The sequence below is a fragment of the Ceratotherium simum genome, chromosome 4 (assembly GCF_057802395.1).
Source record: "Ceratotherium simum simum isolate JZ-2026a chromosome 4, ASM5780239v1, whole genome shotgun sequence".
NCBI lineage: Eukaryota > Metazoa > Chordata > Mammalia > Perissodactyla > Rhinocerotidae > Ceratotherium > Ceratotherium simum.
Genome location: NC_141903.1, coordinates 50,668,834 through 50,689,969, shown reverse-complemented (window position 1 = coordinate 50,689,969; position 21,136 = coordinate 50,668,834). Strand labels below are relative to the sequence as shown.

General features: G+C 38.9%; 1 protein-coding gene across 1 annotated transcript in view; it reads left to right on the top strand.

Moving 5' to 3' along the window:
- Positions 1-2,204: 2,204 nt before the first annotated feature.
- Positions 2,205-21,136, top strand: part of SNX2 (sorting nexin 2) — a 61,755-nt gene continuing 42,823 nt past the window's right edge. The window contains exon 1 of the mRNA XM_004420268.3: positions 2,205-2,338. Coding sequence (XP_004420325.1) covers positions 2,231-2,338 — 108 coding nt within the window. The 5' untranslated portion in view covers positions 2,205-2,230. The remainder of the gene's footprint in view (positions 2,339-21,136) is intronic.

The following is a 21,136-nucleotide window of genomic DNA, read 5'->3' as shown; positions in this document are numbered from 1 at the left end:
GGACTCCATTCCTGAGTTGCAGGAGACTTCCAGCTCAAAGTGGGAAAGGAATGGTTATCCAAAAGGAAATCCAAGTATGCTACCATGAGAAGAGTGAATGGATGCTATAACAGAGACTGTTGGTTCCCTACAATAGTCTCCACCTCCTCCAGAGTAAGAGAACTCCCAATTTTTAGGAGGTGGAATAACAACTGCCATTTCCTAGTTTCTCCTGTTGCTAGGGATGGCCAGGTAACTAAAGAGCTGATCAAAGGGATGTGGACAGAAATGATGTGTGCAACTTCTGGACTGTGCCCTTAAAGGGAAGGGGATATCATTCCATTTCCCATTTACTCCTTTTCTGCCAGCTGAAATGTGGTTGTGGTGGTGAGCCAACTTGGACCATGAGGAAGAGATTACATCCTCAGGCGGGCAGAACAACAGAAGGAGCCTGCAATCCCTAGATAATCTCATGGAGTCTTCATGGTTCTACATGAGGGATAATTAAATTCCATTTTTTTTTAAGCCACTTTTAATGTGATTCTCTGATACAAGTGGCTGGACCTATATTTCAACTAATTCGGATGTCCACTAAAAAGATAAACTGGTAATATAAATGACCATAGCATAAGACAGAAAGTAGTAAGCAATAAACAGAGGCACAGGTAAAAATAAAGGGTACAGAGAAGAATCATCTTGAGCCATGCTGTGAGCTTTCAAAAGAGGTCAAAGTTTCTAATTGTCCACAGGTGGTGGAGTACAAGCCAGGGAATGTGCCTCAACAGCTGATTCTTCCAGTCAGGTGGACAGCAGTGGCTCTAGAAAGCAATAGTGGTGGCCCCATGGTAGTGACAATTGGCCCATGCTTCAAACTCACTCAGGCAACATCTGGACCTTGGTACACTTTGTCCTGATTTGGGTTGATGCTTCTTGATAATAATCATAGAAATTTAGGGGTGGAAGAGGTCCAAGTGACCAGAAAAACCTCTGCTCCAATGCATTTTTTTAAAAATAATTCCAGAGATGCTAAGTAAGTTTTGCAGATAGCCAGTAGAACCCAGGCCTTCTAACTCCCAGACCAGTAAGAGCTAAGAGTTTGTACGGAATTTATAAAGAATCCCTGTGAGGCTTTGCCTCTGCAGCAAAACTACAACCTCAGCTTGCTATTTGCAATTCTCCCTTTTACTTTTCCGTGAACATACCTTGCATTGGCATAGTACTCTTTAGCTTTCAGAATACTTTCACATATTTTCCCATTTGATCTTGACCATAATCCTGTGCAGTGAGGCGAGTGGAGTGTTAGTAACATTCCCATTTTACCGATAAGGAAATTGAAGCTGAAAGTCTTCAAAAGACCTTCCCATGATGAAGAGGTAGTAATTGGCACAGGGAATTGAGTATGGTGCTCTTACCAATCATCCACTGATTTTCCTAATCGTCATTTTTCCAGCCTTTCTGACTCTTTATTAAGGAAAAATATTGTGTGGCTCACGATGAAATTGAAGTAAACCTCAGACAACAGATTAATCAGAGCCCTTTTGTTATCTTGAGCAGCACTGTCAAATAGGTAGCCTCGAGCCCCATGTGGCTATTTACATTAAAATTAATTAAAATTAAATAATATTAAAACCTCAGTTCCTCAGTCACACTAGCCACATTTCAAGTGCTCGGTGATCACACGTGGTCAGTGGCTACTCTAATGGACAGCCTTTAAATAGAATATTTCCATCATGTTTGAGAGTTCCATCGGACAAGCCTAGAGAGATTTAAGAGGGATGTCTCTCTCCCACCAATCCTCAATTTTGCCCTCATTCTGTGTATAATCCAAACCCAAAGACTGGTCCCCGACTGTCCCCAAACTCTTCCACTTCCTAAAGGAGATTTTAAAACTGGTTGTGCCAACAGAAATCGTTTGTCCTACCCCTGCTAGGAAGATGCTGTGGTAATAATTAATAGTAAAAGTGCAAGATTCTTCCACAAATGTCAGTATAGCAAGCGGGCGGTGAACAGTCAGCCGAGACCCAGACGCGGAGGCGGAGAGAGAGACAACGGGCGGCGCTGAGCGCGGCGCGGGGGGGTGGGTGGGGGGGTGGGTGGGGGGGGTGGGCACCGTCACGAGGCCGGGGGCGGGGCCGTGAGAGGCGGGCCGGGGAGGCGGGGCAGCCCGGCGGCCGGCGCGCCAGCCCAGCCGTGCGTGCTCACGTGACAGCTCCGCGAAGACCCGCTCGCGCAGTCGTCTGAGCGAGCGAAGATGGCGGCCGAGAGGGAGCCTCCTCCGCTGGGGGACGGGAAGCCCACCGACTTTGAGGAGCTGGAGGACGGAGAGGACCTGTTCACCAGCACTGTCTCCACCCTAGAGGTGAGACCGCGTCGCCGTGGGGGCTGCGCTCCGCCGCTGCCGCGCGTCTCACCTTTAGGTGCCTTTCCCCAGCTCCGACTTGTCCCTCCCCACCCCCCGGGATTGCAAGGACCTGGTCAGGGCGACACCTGTGAGGCGGGCCCCACCTCGGGTACCTGTCAGTGGGCTGGAGTTGGCCTGGGCGGCTAGGCCTCCTCAGGAGAGCCGCCTGCGGGGGAGCCGACCTAATCTTCTGAGGGGCCGGGACCCGACGGAGCATCGCAGCGCCCTCCCCGCTCAGCTGGCCTTCCCCGGTGTCACTTGCACCTCTTCTTCCAGACCCGAGAAGGTCTTGTCCTGGGTCCCAGTAACCTCATTGCGCTCCCCGGCGACCTCGGCAGCCCCTTTGGAGAGGTGCTGGCTTGTCCCTTCCCAAGGGAGAGTGTGCCCCTAAAAGGGGAGAGCGGTGGAGTGAGCGCCGAGTGGCCGAGGCTTGGTGGGAGCGTGTGGGTGCACTTCTCCCAGTCCTGGCCCCGGATGAGCTGCTGCTTCCCCTGGAGGGAGGTGCCTCTGTTTTGGGTTGTTAAATAGGTAAATGCATTAGACCGGTTTTGTTTGTCGTCTTTAGTTCCTAGACTTTTTAAGGATCATAGTGTTTAGAAAATAAAAAGTTGAAGGGAGGGAGTAGTCCGGGAAACTGCTTTTTTTTTCCTTAAGTTACCAGGTTAGAAATGAAAACAGATCCCCACTCCCTTTTCCTCTTTTCTCGCTTGGTCAGCCGTCTCTGAAGCTGAATGTTCCTGTTTTTGTCAAAAGAAATACCCTCTATGAACTTAGCTGTGCTGGGCTCCTATATCCAGTTCATGTTTGAATTGCTTTGCTTTTGGTGAGAGCACACACACCTCATAGCCCAAGTTTGTGTGTGTGTATATGTATTAAAATGTGAGCAGATTTCCCAGAGGATTGTTTACGTTGGGCTGTACTTCCTTATGAAGTGCTTTTTAGTCAGCTTTCTTGGCTTGTTCAGATCTGTTTGAAATCAACTGGAAATTACTGTAAAATATCCATTATCTGAAATTCAGTTATCTGAAACTGGGAACTTCCGGGAACCGTTTTCAGCACTGACCACATTCTGTTAATTGCATGTGCAGGTTCCCAGCCAAACTGCCCCTCCCCTCAGGGCTAGGGATGTGCTTCTGGGGCTAGGGGTAGTGCCTTGATCATCTTCGTGATCCTCACAAAATCTTGAAGATTTGCAGTTAGTAAATGCTTGCTGGGTGAATTGTCAAAACCAGCAACTCCTAAGAATTAGTAAAATTATCTTGAATAACAAATTACCTTTTGGGGTTAGTATTGTTTTAGCCCTTTATACGTACTGTACAGCTACCTTAACATGTATTGAAAGTTAGTGTCTATGAAGGATCCTGGGACTTGTATTCCCTTTGAGGGCTACAAAGGTTTTCCACCAGCAAGGATTAGAGCAAATTCGATTGACTAGTGTAGACCAGAATACTGTGAACACTATGCGTTCTGTTTAGTTGAGGTATTTTAGAGTTCAGTAAAAGGAGCTATAATCTGTATTTCCCATTTGGATGGCACTTTTTAATAAGGTATTTGGGTTGTTTTTCAGTAAAAGTCTACAGAAGTTTGAGGGGCTGGCCCGGTGGTGTAGTGGTTAAGGTCGCACGCTCTGCTTGGTGGCCCCGGGTTCGCAGGTTTGGATCCCTGGCGCGGACCTACAACCTACACACCGCTCATCAAGCCATGCTGTGGCGGTGTCCCAGATACAAAATAGAGGAAGAATGGCATAGTTGTTAGCTCAGGGACAATCTTCCTCACCCAAAAAAAAAAAAAGTGTACAGAAGTTTGAGTATGAATAAATTTATCTTGGTTAGTGCACTGTGAAAGTTGTAAAGAAAGTTGATTAATTGTTCATCTAAGCCCCTTATTTCATAGACTCGGGTTATTAATTTTAAGGTAGTATAACTGTGAGATTTATAAAATCAGATTTTTTTTTTTTTTTTTTTTTGCTTTTCAAACTTTGGGGAAGGATATAGAGCAGTATTTCTTAGTATACCAAAATTGCTCTAAAGGAGTGTTCTTTTAGTACTCCAGTTTTCTTTTAAACAATTGCTTCTCAAACTTTAGTGTGTAGGAGAAACCATAGGATTCTTGTTTAAAATGTGGATGCCTTTGCCTCACTGGAATCTGCATATTTAATAAGTGCTCTAGATCAGTGCTTTTCAAGCTTTATACCTAAGTTATCTAGGGATCTTGTTAAAGTGCATATTCAGATTCTGCAGGGCTGGGATAAGCCCAGTATTCTGCATTTTTAACAAACTCTCCTCATGACATTGCTTCTGGTCCATAGACAGCCTTGGGTTGCAGAGCCCCCGGTAATTCTGAGGCACATCATCTGCTTTGAATAGTTATTGCCTAAGTAAATAGTTATTACCTAGGCTACAAATTGAAAGTAAAATGTATAAATTAATATCTTTCAATTAAAAAAAAGTAAGTCAGAGTTTTTAAAAATTATATTATTCATGTAGAAACTTTTTCTTTTGAGGGTATTTGGAGAAAAAATCAAGTGAAATCCATATAAGTGAAAATCAAATTATAGAGAGCTTCAATGTCATAATTGTTAAGCTTATGATGACTATACAGTTTAGTGTATCTGTATGCTATGAATATATTTTTAACCCAATATTAAACTCTTTTCCTTTCAAAATTAAGAACAGTTACCTAAAGCTATATTCAATAAATAAAGCATATTTAAAACCCTTAGTACATGTTTCTCTTGTGACTATGAAACAAGAAAGTGATGGGAGGCTGGCATAGGGGGCAGGGACGGGAATGAGAAGGGGAAAAATATGTCAAAAACTTGTTTTTTTTTGTAAGGAAGATGAGCCCTGAGCTAACATCCATGCCAATCCTCCTATTTTTTGTTGTTGTTGTTGTTGAGGAAGACTGGCCCTGAGCTAACATCCGTGCCAATCTTCCTCCACTTTATATGGGATGCCACCACAGCATGGCCTGACAAGCGGTGCGTCAGTGCACTCCCGGGATCCGAACCCTGGCTGCCAGCAGCGGAGCACGTACACTTAACCATTATGCCACGGGGCCAGCCCCATTCTTTTTTTTTTTTTTTTTTTTTTTTAATTTTTATTTATTTATTTTTCCCCCAAAGCCCCAGTAGATAGTTGTATGTCATAGCTGCACATCCTTCTAGTTGCTGTATGTGGGACGCGGCCCCAGCATGGCCGGAGAAGCGGTGTGTCGGTACGTGCTGGGATCCGAACCCGGGTCGCCAGTAGCCGAGTGCGCGCACTTAACCGCTAAGCCACGGGGCCGGCCCCCCATTCTTTTTTGATACCTGAGAGGAAGGCTTTAAATTGTTTAGGGATACTGCTTTTTCTTTAAATGATACAATCCTAAGCTTAAAAGGTACTTGCCCTAAAGCAGCATGGAATAGTAAGACAGCACCTTAAAAAAAATAAAGTCAGGAAATTTATATTATATGCCTGTTTTTTTTTTAAACATCTGTATTGAGATATAATTCACATATCGTGCAGTTCACCCATTTAATGTGTACAATTTAATAGTTTTTAGTATATTCACAAGTATGTGCAACCATCACCACCGTCAATTTTAGAACCTTTTCGTCACTTCAGAAAGAAACCCCATACCCTTTAACTCTCACCCCCGTCCCCATCCCCCAAACCCATCTGCCCTCAACCTTAAGCAACCAGTAAATTACTTTCTCTATAGACTTCCCTATTCTGGACTCTATATGAATGAAATCACGTAATATGTGGTCTTTTGTGGCTGGCTTCTTTAGCATAATGGGGTCAAAGTCTGTACTTAATTCCTTTTTATGCCTGAATAATATTCCATTGTAGAGCTAGACCACATTTTGTTTATCCATTTGTCAGTTGATGAACATTTGAGTGTTTCCATGTTTTGGCCATTATGAATAATGCTGCAATAAACATTCGTGTACAAGTAGAATTGCTGGGTCATATGGTAATTCTGTGTTTAATCATTTGAAGAATTGCCAGAATGGTTTCCCAAAGTGGCCAGAACATTTTACATTCCCACCAGCCCGCTGTTTGAGGATACCAGTTTCTCCACATCCTCACCAACATTTGTTATTATCTGACTTTTTGATTCTACCCATCCTAATGAGTGTGAAGTGGTATCTTAGTGTGGTTTTGATTGCATTTTCGCAATGACTAATGATGTCACACATCTTTTCATGTGCTCATTGGCCATTTGTATATCTTCTTTGGAGAAATGTTCATTCAGATCCTTTGTGCATTTTTTTTTGTGTGAGGAAGATCAGCCCTGTGCTAACATCTGCCAATCCTCCTCTTTTTTCTTGCTGAGGAAGACTGGCCCTGGGCTAACATCCATGCCCATCTTCCTCCACTTTGTATGGGACGCTGCCACAGCATGGCTTGCCAGGCGGTGCGTCGGTGCATGCCCAGGATCCGAACCAGCAAACCCCGGGCCGCCGCAGCAGAGCTTGCGCCACCGGGCTGGCCCCTCCTTTGTGCGTTTTTTTAATTGGGTTGTCTTTTTCTTTTATTGAGTTGTGAGAATTCTTTATATAGTCTAGATAGAAGTTTCTTATCAAATACATGATTTGCAGATATTTTTCCCATTCTGTGGATTGTCTTTTCATGTTCTTGATGGTGTCCTTTGAAGCACAAATCTTTGAAATTTTGAAGAAGTCCAATTTATGTATTTTTTGCTTTGTTGCTCATGCTTTCAATGTTCTATGTAAGAATTCTCTGCCAAATCCAAGGTGATAAAGATTTACACCTATGTTTTCTTCTGAGAGTTTTATAGCTTTGGCTCTTACGTTTAGGTCTTTGATCCATTTTGAGTTAATTTTTCTATATGATATGAGGTAAGGGTCCAGCTTCATTATTTTGCATGTGGCAATCCAGTTGTCCTAGCACCCATTTGTTGAAGAGACTATTCTTTCCCTATTGAATGGTCTTGGCACCCTTATCGAAAATCAGTTGACTATAAATGTGTACACCTGGTTCTCATACTAACTTCAAATCTAAGGTTCAGCTGAAGTTAAGATGAGGACCACACTTTCCCCAACACTGTCACATAATAGAGTTTATAGAACATTTCAAATAAATTTCCAGATGGGAGGCTCACAGGTCTTAGAATTCCTTTCCCGCCGCATAACTCCATGCTTTATGTGCTCAGAAGATACTGTAGGTTGACTTCAGTAAATACTTGAGTATTTAATCTCTGCCATACTGTTTAGATGATAATGGGAGTGCGAATGCCAGCAAAATACTGCAAGTCTTTGAAAGACAGAAAATCTTCAGTGATAAGAAAGAGGTGTACAGAAAACTCTGATAGAGACAGATTGTGATTATATGATCTGAAAACACATCAGTTTTCACTGAAAGTCCCATTGAAATGGGAAAGGGATGGATTCTAATTCCTGTCAATGTTGCTGACACATAGTAGATGAGCAGTAAATATCTCTGTTGGCTGGGAAAAGCTCATTGAAGAGGTAATACTTAAGGGAGACCTTGAACAGTGAAATAAAGTTTCAAAGTAGGAGAATGGCAAGCGTCACTTAGGTTCAGTCCATATTCTAGGCAACCATAAATAATTCTGAGTGGCTGAATATAAGATGTTACAGGTTTATTATGTAGTGAGATTGTGAAGGACTTCGAAATTTGTTACGCAGGGGGGTGAGAGTGTGCAAGATATGCATGGCAGTAACGTGATCACCTAGGAAGATGAATGTGCTAGCAGTCTGAGGATAAATTTGAGTGGGAGGTATCATTCATAGGTTGATGAGTTGGAGGTTAAGTCTGAGGTTAAAGGCCTCAGAAAGGAACCTGGAAATAATAAAGGAGCAAAGGAAATTGATGCAGTAGCAGATTAAAACATAGACATCTAAAGACTTAAAATGCCTCCCTCTCTTCAGGTGATTGTTAGGAGAAGGAATTATAAGTTTATTACACTTAGGGATACATTACACCAATGAAGATAACATCAGGCAGCTAGAAAAGCTAGATGGGCTAGAGATGTAGATTTGGGAATCTGTCATAAATTTATTGAAAGATAACACTAAACCAGACTGTGCGTGGAAATCTAGTCCTTGCCCTCATGGAGTGTATGAACCAACAGGAGTCAATATAGTAAACAGAGCTGTATGAACAAGTACCTGCAATACCAGGTGACACATGTGTAATTGAAGTATGCACATGGTACAGAAATAGTATAAAAGACTGGAGTGACTTAATTGCATAGAGATGGTCTTTGAAACCGTGAAAAGTAGGTGACATTATCAAGAGAGAGTAAGTAGAATAGAACAAGCGACTCTTGATAAAGAGAAACTGTATCTGTTGTTCCAACACAACAGGTAGTAACAGTGTATAATTTGTTTTTTTATTCTGTTTTCTAATCTTTAGGTAGGCCTCCAACTTTAAATGTATTTATTTGAAAATGTTATTATGAATTACCTGTGTTTCAGAGAAAAAACATTTGTGACCAGGTTTTTAAGGGAACAGTATGGAAAATTAGTAGAGAGAGATTTATGAAGAGATATAATTCTAGTTGACTACTTTCCCTTGAAACCATTAAATTTAAGGATTTTAGAATGAATTATTTTTAGTGACTATAAAAAATGTTATTCTATGAAGTTGCTTGAGGCAGAGATGCTCAATTTTTTTGGCAGACTTTTGTCTTATAAAGAATAAAATTTGTCTTTAATGTTAATTTTGCAAAGGCCCACTTTCCTATGAAATTGAGCTCTTGTTTTTTTCCTGTGATGATAGTTTTTAGTTGAGGTAAAATTTACCTCAATTTAGTAAAGTTCGCTACCACCTGGATCAAGATAGGGAACACTTCCATCATCCAAAAAAAATTCTCTCATGTAGTTAGCCCCTCCTACTCCCAGCCTCTGGCAACCATGATCTGTTTTTCTGCCTATAGTTTTGTCTTTTCCAGAATGTCATATAAATGGAATCATACAGTATGAAACTTTTTAAGTCTTTCTTTAAAAGCATAAAGCATCTGAGATTCATCAATGTTGTTGCATGTATCAATAGTTTGTTCCTTTTTATTGCTGAATTTAGTATTCCATTGTATGTATATATCACAGTTGTTTGTTGTTGAAGGACATTTCTGTTTCCAGTTTTGAGCATTAATGACTAAAGCTGATATAAACATTTATGTACAGGTTTTCATTTGTATGTTTGTATGAACAAAGTTTCATTTCTTTTGGGTAAATTCTTAGAAGTAGGATTGCTGAGTTGTATGGTAAATATATCTTTAACTTTGTAAAAAACTGCCAAACTTTCTGCCAGAAAGTTCAAGGGAGATAAGGCACAGGAACGTGAAGTCATTTGCTTTTAGTCCCACAAGTTAATGGCTGTAGTAGTAACGTAACTTGAGACCATACCCATTAGGACAGTGTTCTCCAAGTCTGAGAATTGATAATCTATGGTTTCATTAAAACAAAAGCATGATGCTTTAAGACAAAAGCATGTTACTGTATTTCCTGGCATCATAAAAGTTATTTTAATATCAAAATTTTATTCCTATTCAGAGAATTACACTTTGTATGTGTTATTGAGTGTTTGAATCCTGAAAGCTAGCCCCAAGGAACCTTTGATGCAGCTGGATTTGTCTATTTTAGTTTCTGGTCAGGTTTCCATTCATTTCATCTCTGAAATCTAATAAAATTATAAAAGATTCTAAGAAAGAAAGGGAGAGCAAGAAGGAAAAAAAGAAAGAAAACTGCCAAACTGGTTTCCAAAGCAGCTGTATCATTTTGCATTCCCATTAGCAATGAATGAGAATTCTAGTTGTTTCGTGTCCTTGTCAACACTCCTTAGTGTCGGTTTTGTTTTGTTTTGTTTTTTTGGTGAGGAAGATTGGTCCTGAGCTAACATCTGTGGCCAATCTTCCTCTTTTTGCTTGAGGAAGATTGTCCCTGAGCTAACATCTGTGCCAGTCTTCCTCTAGTTTTTGTATGTGGGACGCTGCCACAGCATGGCTTGACAAACGGTGTGTAGGTCCCTGCCTGGGATCCAAACCCTGGACTGCTGAAGCAGAGTGCGCGAACTTAACCACTACGCCACCGGGCTGGTGCCAGAGTCAGTTTTTATTTTAGGCAGTGTTGAGCTTGGGGCTGGCTTATACTGGTTCGAAAGAGCTGATTATTGAATTTTCAGAAATTTTGTAAGCTGGTTAGTAAACACAGCCATTGTTAAAAATTAAATTATATAAACTTATAATTAAATAAATTATATTAAAAACAAAGGTAATAAATATTTAAAACTCATCACTTCCTAATTCTTTTACTATTTTCTGTGCTCTTAAGGTTATATGTCTATTGCATCTGTATAGTGGAAAGTACATATCTTCCCAACTCCACATTCAGTGAGGGGTGATCAGCCCAGTGGGCGTGTTTATGCCACAGAAATCAGCAAAAGCTAAAAATCAAGATCTTCTCTCCCTGGGCCGGCCCCATTGCTTAGCAGTTAAGTGCGCGAGCTCCGCTGCTGGCGGCCTGGGTTCGGATCCCGGGCGCGCACCGATGCACCGCTTCTCCAGCCATGCTGAGGCCGCGTCCCACATACAGCAACTAGAAGGATGTGCAGCTATGACATACAACTATCTACTGGGACTTTGGGGGGAAAAATAAATAAATAAAATCTTTAAAAAAAAAGATCTTCTCTCCCAAAGACCTGGTTGCTAAACACTTAGCAGCACACCACTGATTTTCAGCCATTCTGACAGGTATGTAGTGTTATCTCATTGTGGTTTTAATGTACATTCTCTCATGATTAATGAAGCTGAGTATCTTTTCATGTACATATTCACCATCTGAAAATTATCTTCTTTGGTGAAGTGTGCTTTCACATCTTTTGCCAATTTAAAAAATTGGGTTTCCTTGTTGAGTTTTGAAAATTCTTTCTGTATTCTAAATACAGATCCTTTGCCAGATATATTTTGCATGTATTTTTTCCGTCTGCGGCTTGTCTTTTTATGCTATTAACAGTATCTTTCACAGAGCAAAAGTTTAATATTTTGGTGAAGTTCAAGTTATCCTTTCTTTTTTTATTGATAGTACTTTAGATGTCACACATGAAATCCTTTGCTAACGTTGACCTAAGGTCAGAAAGGTTTTGCTTATGTTTTCTTCTAGAAGTTGTATGAGTTGAGGTTCCTTTTTTTTTTGCTTGTAGATATCCAGTTATTCAGCACTCTTTGTTCAAAGATAATTATGTTGTTAAGGTTTGTTTTATGGCTCAGAATATGGTCTGTTATGGTAAATATTATGTGTACACTTGAAAAGAATGTATGTAGTCTGATGTTGGGTGGAGTGTTCTATAAATGTTAGGTCAAGTTGGTTGATAGTATTTTTTAATACATGTAACAACAGTGATGAATCTCAGATGCTTTATGCTAAGTTAAGGAAGCTAGACTCAAAAAGTTTCTCCATTGGGTTGTCTTTGCATCTTTGTCAAAAAACAATTGAGCATATATGTATGATCTATTTCTGGACTCTGTTCTGTTTGATTGATATGTTGACTGTCATTTTGCCAGTTCTGTGCTGTCTTGGTTACTGTAACTGAGTCTTGAAATCGGGTAGTGTGAATCCACTGACTTGGTTCTTTTCAGAATTGTTTTGGCTATTCTAGTTATTTTGCCTTTCCATATAGTTTTAGATTTATTGATTCCTATCAAAAATTTCTGCTGAGGTTTTAATTGGGGTTGTGATGAATCCATAGATTAGTTTGGGGAGAATTAACAACTTATTAACAATATTGAGCCTTTAAGCTGTATATATACTATTTCTCTCCATTTATTTAGGTCTCTGATTTTTTTTGTGTTTGTTGTTTTCAGCAGGCAGGTCTAGCACATATTTTGTTAGTTTATACCTAAGTATTTCATAGTTTTTTGGAGTTTTTATTTCTTTTTACATATGCCCCTTGGTGTCATGTTGACCCTGTATCATGCAGCTGTGCTAACCACTCGTTAGTTCTACTAAGTTTTTTGTAGAGTCCTTGGGATTTTCTGTGTAGATAACCATGTTATCTGTGATTAGAATTTTATATCTTTCTTTCCAATCTTCATGCCTTTTGTTGCTCTTGCCTTAATGCCGTATCTAGGACCACCAGTATATTGAACAGAAGTAGTGAGAGTAGATATCCTTTCCCTTTTCATGATCATACGAGGAAATATTCATTTTTTCTTCCTTTAAATATATTATCTGTAAGGTTTTTTTGTAGATGACCATCAGGTTAAATAAGTCCTCTTCTATTCCTAGTTTTCTGAAATTTTGTATCCATGAATGGATGTTGATTTTGGCAAATGTTTTTTCTGCATCTAAGATTTTCTTCTTTAGTTTATTGATAAAGTGGATTATTTTGACTTTTAAATGTTGAATAAACCTTGTATTCCTGGGATAAACCCCACGCAGTCGTAATGTATTTATCCTTTTTATATATTGCTGCATTCAATTTGCTAGTATTTTGTATAGGCTGTTGTTTCTAGCTTTCTGTTACTGATTTCCAGTTTAATTTGATTATGGTCAGAGAATGTTTTATGATTTCAGTTTTTTAAAATCTGTTAAGGTTTGTCTGATGGTCCAGAATATGGTATATTATGATGAATATTCTGTGTGTTCTTGAAAAGAATGTATTGGTCTGGTGTTATTGTTGGAATGTTCTGTAAATGTTAAGTCAAGTTGGTTGATAGTGTTTTCCAGGTCTTCTCTATCTTTCCTTATTATAGCTATCTGTTCTGTCAATTACTGAAGGAAAAGTGTTGAAGTTTCCAAGTATTATTGTTTGTAGATTTTTAATTTTTTGTTTCTCCTCTTAGTTCAGTGTTTCCTTCATGTATTGTAAAGCTCTGTTGGACACATAGACATTTAGTATTGTTATGATTCTTGGTAAATTGATCCTTTTATTATATGATGCCCCTCTTTATTGCTGATAAGACTCCTTATTCTGAAGTTTACTTTATCTGATGTTAATCTAGCACTCCAGCTCTTTATTGGTTGTTTGCATAACATATTTTTTCCATTCTTTTACTTTGAACTTATCTATGTCTTTAAAGTAGATTTTTTTTTGTAGGCAGCATGTCATTGTGTGTTGTTATTTTTATATCCAATTTAGCCACCTCTGTCTTCTAATTGGTGTGTTTAGACTATTTACATTTAATGTAATTATTGGTATGGTTGGATTAGATCTACCATTTTATTTGTTTACTGTTTTTCTTTTTAAGTGGTTGCTCTGAGGTTTACAGCATATATACCTAACCATGTAAAGTCCAATTAGAGTTAATATTGTACTTCTACAAATAAAATGCAGAGCCTTAAGACCATACAGGTCCATTTACCTCCCTTCCATTATGTTATGGTTTTCATATGTATTACATCTCCATACACTGAAAACCTTACCAGGCATTGTTATGATTTTTACTTTTGTAGTCATAAACATTTTAAATAACTTAAGAGAAGAAAAATGGTCTATTGTATTTCCCCAGTTAGTTACCATTTCTGTGGCTCTTTCTTGCTGAAGGTCCAGGTTTTTGTTACTTTCTCATATCATATATCTTCAGGCTAAAGAAGCACTTTTCTTTTAGAGCTGGCCTAGTGATGGCAGATTCCTATAGTATTTTTCATCTGAAGATATCTTTATTTCACCTTTGTTCCAGAAGGATAGTTTTACTGGATATAAAATTCTGTGTTGACAATTCTTTTCTTTCCAAACTTCAAAGATTTTGTGCCATTGTCCTCTGGTCTCTTATTTGTGATGAAAAATATGCAGTCCTTCCCATTGTTTCCCTAAATGTAATTTTATTTTTCTTTGGCTGCTTCAAGTTTTTTGTTTTTTAATATTTGATATTCAGCCATTTTTTATGATGTAGCTGGGTCTTGTTTTCTCTGAAGTTGTCCTGTTTGGAATTTGCTTTTTCCCGAATCTGTAAATTTATGTCTTTTGCCAAATTTGAGAAGTTTTTAGCCATCATTTCTTGAAATATTTTTCTGCACTGCTCTCTTTCTAGGACTCCAGTGACATAAATGTTAGACTTTATATATTGTCTACAGATCCCTGAGGTTCTACTCATTTATTTTTTCAATCTTTTTTCTTTTCTGTTATTCAGATTGGATATTTTTTAGTGACTTAACTTCAGATTCACAGACTTTTTCTTTCTAGAACTGTGAAGGGTCTGAAATTTTATCCTTCTTGTAGGCTAACAAATTGGCTTGGTTTTTGGTTACTGGAAGAAGACATGATAAAAGACTTTATGACTCAAAGCATAGCAAGTAGCATGAGTATTGTGTTTGTGACTATTTCCCTTGCCCCTCTCTTGCCAGGGTGATGAGGTAGAGGGGCCCAGGCTGATGTTGCACCTGCCTTTGGTTTGTGTCACAGCTGAGGAACCTGGGCTTAAGGAACCCAAATCATTTATAATAGTCAATAAGTCTGTCTGTTTTTTGCTCCACAGGAGACAATATCTTTATTATACTGGACTGTAAACAAACCTGGTCTTTGCTTGGGAAGGAGACTTATCTCTTTCTTCCAAGGCTGTTTCCCAGAAATATAGACTTCTCTCAGAGTTTTATTGGACTGCACTGTCACACGCTTTTGCTCAGCTTGGGCCACCCTTGCAGAAAAGCAGTTAAAGAAGGGAGAGAAAATATTAATGAGGATTACTCTTCAGACAACTGGGTCCCCTTTTCCTGGTTCAACTGGCCAAAGAAGTAGATTTTCTCTTGGGGTGTTGGATGTTAGTGCTCTTATAACTGCGCTGTCATGTAGCTAAGCAACTAGATCTGGCCTCAGGGCAGGGCCAGGAGAGAAAAGACGGGGAAGGGAAGAAAAGGAAAAGGAATTTTCCACCCACGTTCTCTAGGTTGCAGAGACGCTGGTGTTACAGCCAGAAAGACAGTTTTTCTTGGAGTCATTGCTGCACAAATTCTTTGTGTAGGTCTGCAATTGGTACCGTTCTCGAGCAAAGCTGGGAGAGAAAAGAAAGAAAAAAATGGTAAAATTCACCCTTATAAGGGTCTTTTTTCACATTTTTAGCTCCCTCCCGTATCTGCCTGCTATTATTTACTTTATTTATTTATTTATTTATTTTTTAATAATTTTATTTATTTATTTATTTTTCCCCCAAAGCCCCAGGAGATAGTTGTATGTCATAGTTGCACATTCTTCTAGTTGCTGTATGTGGGACACGGCCTCAGCATGGCCAGAGAAGCAGTGCGTCTGTGCGCGCCCGGGATCCGAACCCGGGCTGCCTGAATCGGAGCGCACGCACTTAACCGCTAAGCCACGGGGCCAGCCCTGTTTACTTTTAAATCATTGTTTTTTGTATTCTATCCAGAGCTTTTAGTGTTAACAAGTAGGAGAGAGAGGCTCTAGTGGGCCTCTTTAATCTTGTTTGGAATCTAAAGCACTGCTTGTTAATTGAAGAGATACTAGTGACAACCTTGGAACTTTTTATAAAAATAATCTCCAGCACACTACTAGGTGAGGATGTAAGGGGGGAAAAGAATATACATTTATTAAAAATATTTATGTCTCCTCAAATGCATATCTTGGACAACTATAGTTCTGATCACCCAGAACCTGTGCTCCAGGCAAAGAAGCCATCAGTGTTCCCTTCCACCATCACTTCCTCGTTCAACTGCCACCCTCTCCATACTCCTTTCCTTCCAGCGGAGAACAGCTTGCACTCACTGGGAAACTGAAGGAGGCATGGAAAGTCAGGGAAAAGTGAGTCCTGACAGCCTTTAATGAGTGACTGCTCCATGGTTGTTCCCTGAGCAGTGGGGCAGGACACTCCAAGCTGCTGATGGATGGGCACCCAAAGGAAGTGCATGTCTCATAGCTGCTCCACAGTGGGGTGACTGCTGCCACCACAGTTGCTACCGGAGTTGCCCGCTGTCCATACCATTCCCATCCTGCCCTTCACTCTTGGACTCTGAACTGTGAGACAAAAGGATCCTTTTTGTTGTATAAACATGTTAGTTTTTCTTTCTCTGATTCTAGTGTCAGAGAACTATGAATACCCAAGATATTAGCATGATATGGACATTCACTTATGATAAGAATACATTATAGATTGTAAATAGTCTATAGCTGTATCTTGTATTACAGTTTTTACTTTGAACAGTCTTACCTATTTTAAAGAATTTAAGAGGGAAAAAGTAGCCTTTTAGTTATTCAGATATTTACTATTTCTATTGCTTTTCCTTCATCCAGTGTTCCCTCTTGTTTCCTTTTTCTTCAGCATAAAGGATTTCTTGTAGCATTTTTTTAGAATAGACATGTTGATGAATTCTCTTATTTGTACTTCATCTGAAAACTATTTCACCTTCATTCCTGAAGGATGTTTTTGCTGTTTATTGGTATCTGGGTTGATAGTTCTTTCTTTCAGCACTTTGAAAGTGTTCTTCCACAGTTTTCTAGCCTTTGTGATTTTTGATGAGAAATCTACAGTCATTTGAATTGGTGTCCTGTGTGAAAATATGTTTTTTCTTTAGCTACTTTCACTTTTTTTCTATATCTCACTTTCAGCAGTTTGATGATGATGTGTGTAGGCGTATTGTTCTTTGATTTTATCCTCATGGGGGTTTGCTAAGATTCTTGAATCTATAAATTTATGTCCTTCACCAAATTCAGGAATTTTCAGCCATTATTTCCATGAATATTTCTGCAATAATCTTTTCTCTCTCCTTCTGGGACTCCAATGACATGAATGTTAGACTTTTTGATATTGTCCCTACAGGTCTCTGAGGCTTTGTTCTTTTCAACTTTTTTTCATCGTTACTCAGATACTTTCTATGGATTTATTTTCAACTTCACTGATACTTTTTTCTGGCATCTTCATTCTGTTATTGAACCCATTCTGTGAACTTTTTATTTCAGATAACTTTTTTCCCATTCTGAAATTTTTATTTGGTTATTTTTTTGGTAACTTCTTTTTCTTTGCTGAGAACGTCTATCTTTTTATTCATTTCAAATGTATTTGCCTTTACCTCATGGAGCACAGTGAGAAACGTTTTTTAAAGATTTTTTTGACTAACACTTCCAACATCTGGGTTATCTTGGGGTAGGCATCTGTTGATTGTCTTTTCCCTTGAGATTTGGTCACAAATTCATTTATGTAAGCATTAAATTATAGCAACGAATTGAGATTTACTATTTTTAAAATTGTATTTAATTTTTAAAAATTTTGCTGTTTTGTTTCTCTCAAGATTCGTTCATTTCTTTTTCCCTCAAAGTTAATATCTAGCAAGTTGAGAAATGCAAAAGGAAATCAAGTGAGGTGACTCTGGCTTTAGAAATTATAAAATAATAAAATAGCTAAAAAGAATATATTAGCAGTTATCTGATGCACTTCTCATTACATAGGTGAAAAATTGGTACCCAAGGAAATTCATTATGTAAGCGTAGACAAGTTAGTGTGTAGGCAGAACTAGAATCAGGAGTTACTGGTTCCTAGGAAATTTTGAAATTTTAAAGGCAGAGACCTTTGTTGAAAATGAAGTTGAGTGTACAAGTTATATGTAGGACTTTAGTACCGGTATCTTATTCAATACAAGTATATGTTAGTTTATCGGAGGGCAAAGAAAAGGAGCAGAAAACAACGTTTATTTTTAATGAATATTTTTCAGAAAACTGGATTGTGTGTAGGTACCTAATTTTCTCTTACATTGTCAGTAAATGCCACTCTGCTACATTTTTTAAAAATAGACATTATTTTTTAGAGTTGTTTTAAGTCCGTAGCAAAATTGAGTGGAAGGTACAGAGATTTCCCATATATTGCCCCTACACATGCGTTATCCCTCGTTATCAATGTCTTCCACCAGACTGGTACATTTGTTACAGTTGGTGAAACTACATTGACGTGTCATAATCACCCAAAGTCCATAGTTTACATTAGGATTCACTCTTGGTGTTGTATGTTTTATGGGTTTGGACAAATGTATAATGACATGTTTCTACCATTATAGTATCATACAGAGTAATTTCACTGTCCTAATAATCCTCTGTGCTCTGCCTATTCATCCCTCCCTCACCCATAACCCACTGATCTTTTTACTGTCTTCATAGTTTTGCCCTTTCCAGAATGTCATATAGTTGGAATCATACAACATGGAGCCTTTTCAGACTGGCTTCTTTCACTTAGTAATGTGCATTTAAGTTTTCTCCTGTGTCTTTTCATGGCTAGATAGCTCATTTCCTTTTAGTGCTGAATAATATTCCATTGTCTGGATGTACCACAGTTTATTTACCCTTTCATCTACTGAAGGATATCTTGGTTGTTTCCAGGTTTTGATAATTATAAATAAAGCTACTGTAAACATTGTATGCAGGTTTTCGTGTGAACATAAGTTTTCAGCTCCTCTGGATAAATACTAAAGAGGACAATTGCTGGACCATCTGTAAGAGTATGTTTAGTTTTATTAGAAACTGCCAAATTGTCTTCCAAAGTGGCTGTACCATTTTGCATTCCCACCAGCAATGAATGAGAGTTCCTATTGCTCCACATCCTTGCCAGCATTTGGTGTCAGTTTCCAGATTTTGGTCATTCCAATAGGTGTATAGAGTGTGTATCATGATGAGGTATAGTGTATTTTGTTGTTGTTTTAATTTGCATTTCCCTGATGATGTGATGTGGGGCATCTTTTCATATGCTGATTTGCCACGTGTATGTCTTTGGTGAGGTGTCTGTTAAGGTCTTTGGCTCATTTTTTAATTGGGTTGTTCATTTTCTTACTGTTGAGTTTTTTTTTTGTTTGTTTTTTCCCCCAAAGCCCCAGTAGATAGTTGTATGTCATAGATGCACATCCTTCTAGTTGCTGTATGTGGGACGCAGCCTCAGCATGGCTGGAGGAGCGGTGCGTCGGTGCGCGCCTGGGATCCGAACCCGGGCCGCCAGCAGCGGAGCACGCGCACTTAACCGCTAAGCCACAGGGCCAGCCCCTTTTACTGTTGAGTTTTAAGAGTTCTTTGTATATTTTGGATAACAGTCTTTTATCAGATGTGTCTTTTGCAAATATTTTTCTCCCAGTCTGTGGCTTGTTTTTCTGTTCTCCTGACAGATCTTTTGCAGAGCAGAAGTTTTTAAACTTTAATGAAGTCTGTCATATCAATTCTCTCCTTCATGGATTGTGCCTTTGTTTTCTAAAAACTCATTGCCAAACCCAAGGTCTTCTAGATTTTCTCTTATGTTATCTTCTAGGAATTTTATACTTTTGTGCTTTACATTTAGGACTGTGATCCATTTTGAGTTGATTTTTGTGAAGGATGTAAGGTCTGTGTCTAGATTCATATTTTTGCATGTGGATGTCAGTTGTCCCAGCACTGTTTGTTGAAAGACTCCATTGTATTGCCTTTGCTCCTTTGTCACAGATCAACTGGCTATATTTATGTGGGACTATTTTGGAGCTCTCTGTTCTTTTCCATTGATCTGTTTATTCTTTCACCAATACCATGGTGTTGATTATTGTAGCTTTATAGAGAATCTTAAAGTCAGGTAGCTTCAGTCCTCCAACTTTATTCTTCTCCTTCAATATTGTGTTGGCTATTCTGAGCCTTTTGCCTTTAGGCAAAACTTTAGGATCATTTTATTGATATCCACAAAACAACTTGCTGGGATTTTGATTGGGATTGCGTTGAATCTGTAGATCAAATTTGGTAGAACTGACATCTTGACAATATTGAGTCTTCTTATTCATAAACATGGAATATGCTCTTCTTTGATTTCGTTCATCAGAGTTTTGTAGTTTTCCTCATATAGATCTTGTATATATTTTATTAGATTTATACCTAAGTCTTTAATTTTGGGGGGTGCTAATGTAAATAGGATTATGTTTTTAATTTCAAATTCTATTTGTTCTTTGATGGTATATAGGAAAGTGATTAACTTTTATATATTAACTTTGTGTCTTGCAACTTTGCTATAATTGCTTATTAGTTCTGGGAGTTTTTTTGTCAGTTCTTTTCTAGGCGATCTTGTTGTCTGTGAACAAAGAGTTTTATTTCTTCCTTCTCAATCTGTATACCCTTTATTTCCTTTTCTTGTCTTACTGCATTAGCTAGGACTTCCAGTCTGATGTTGAAAAGTAGGGGCAAATGGGACCTCCTGGCCTTGTTCCTGATCTTAGTGGGAAAGCTTCAAGTTTCTCACCATTAAGTATGATGTTAGCTATAGGTTTTTTGTAGATAATTTTTTTTTCCAGTTGAGAAAGTTCCCCTGTATTCCTAGTTTACTGAGAGTTTTTGTCATGAATGGGTATTGGAGCCATTCTGCTACTTTTTTTTTTTTTTTTTTTGTGAGGAAGGTCAGCCCTGAGCTAACATCCATGCGAATCCTCCTCTTTTTGCTGAGGAAGACTGGCCCTGGGCTAACATCCATGCCCATCTTCCTCCACTTTATATGGGATGCTGCCACAGCATGGCCTGACAAGCGGTGCGTCAGTGCGCACCCGGGATCGGAACCCTGGTTGCCAGCAGTGGAGCACGCATACTTAACCACTACGCCACCAGGCCGGCTCCTCTGCTACATTTTTATATAGATGTTCTTTAGACTATTTCGGATTTTTCAGTATTATTGACAGTCTGATTTACAGACTTGTGGCCACTTCTTAGCATATTCATAATCATTTTCTTAGAATTCAGTTAACAGTCACTGAGAGTTTGCTGCCAGGAACTGAGTAAAAAGTAGTGAACAGGAGAAGATACTCTCCTTTCCTTATCGAGTTTGTAGTCTGCAAATAGCTTATAATATAGTGTGGTAAGA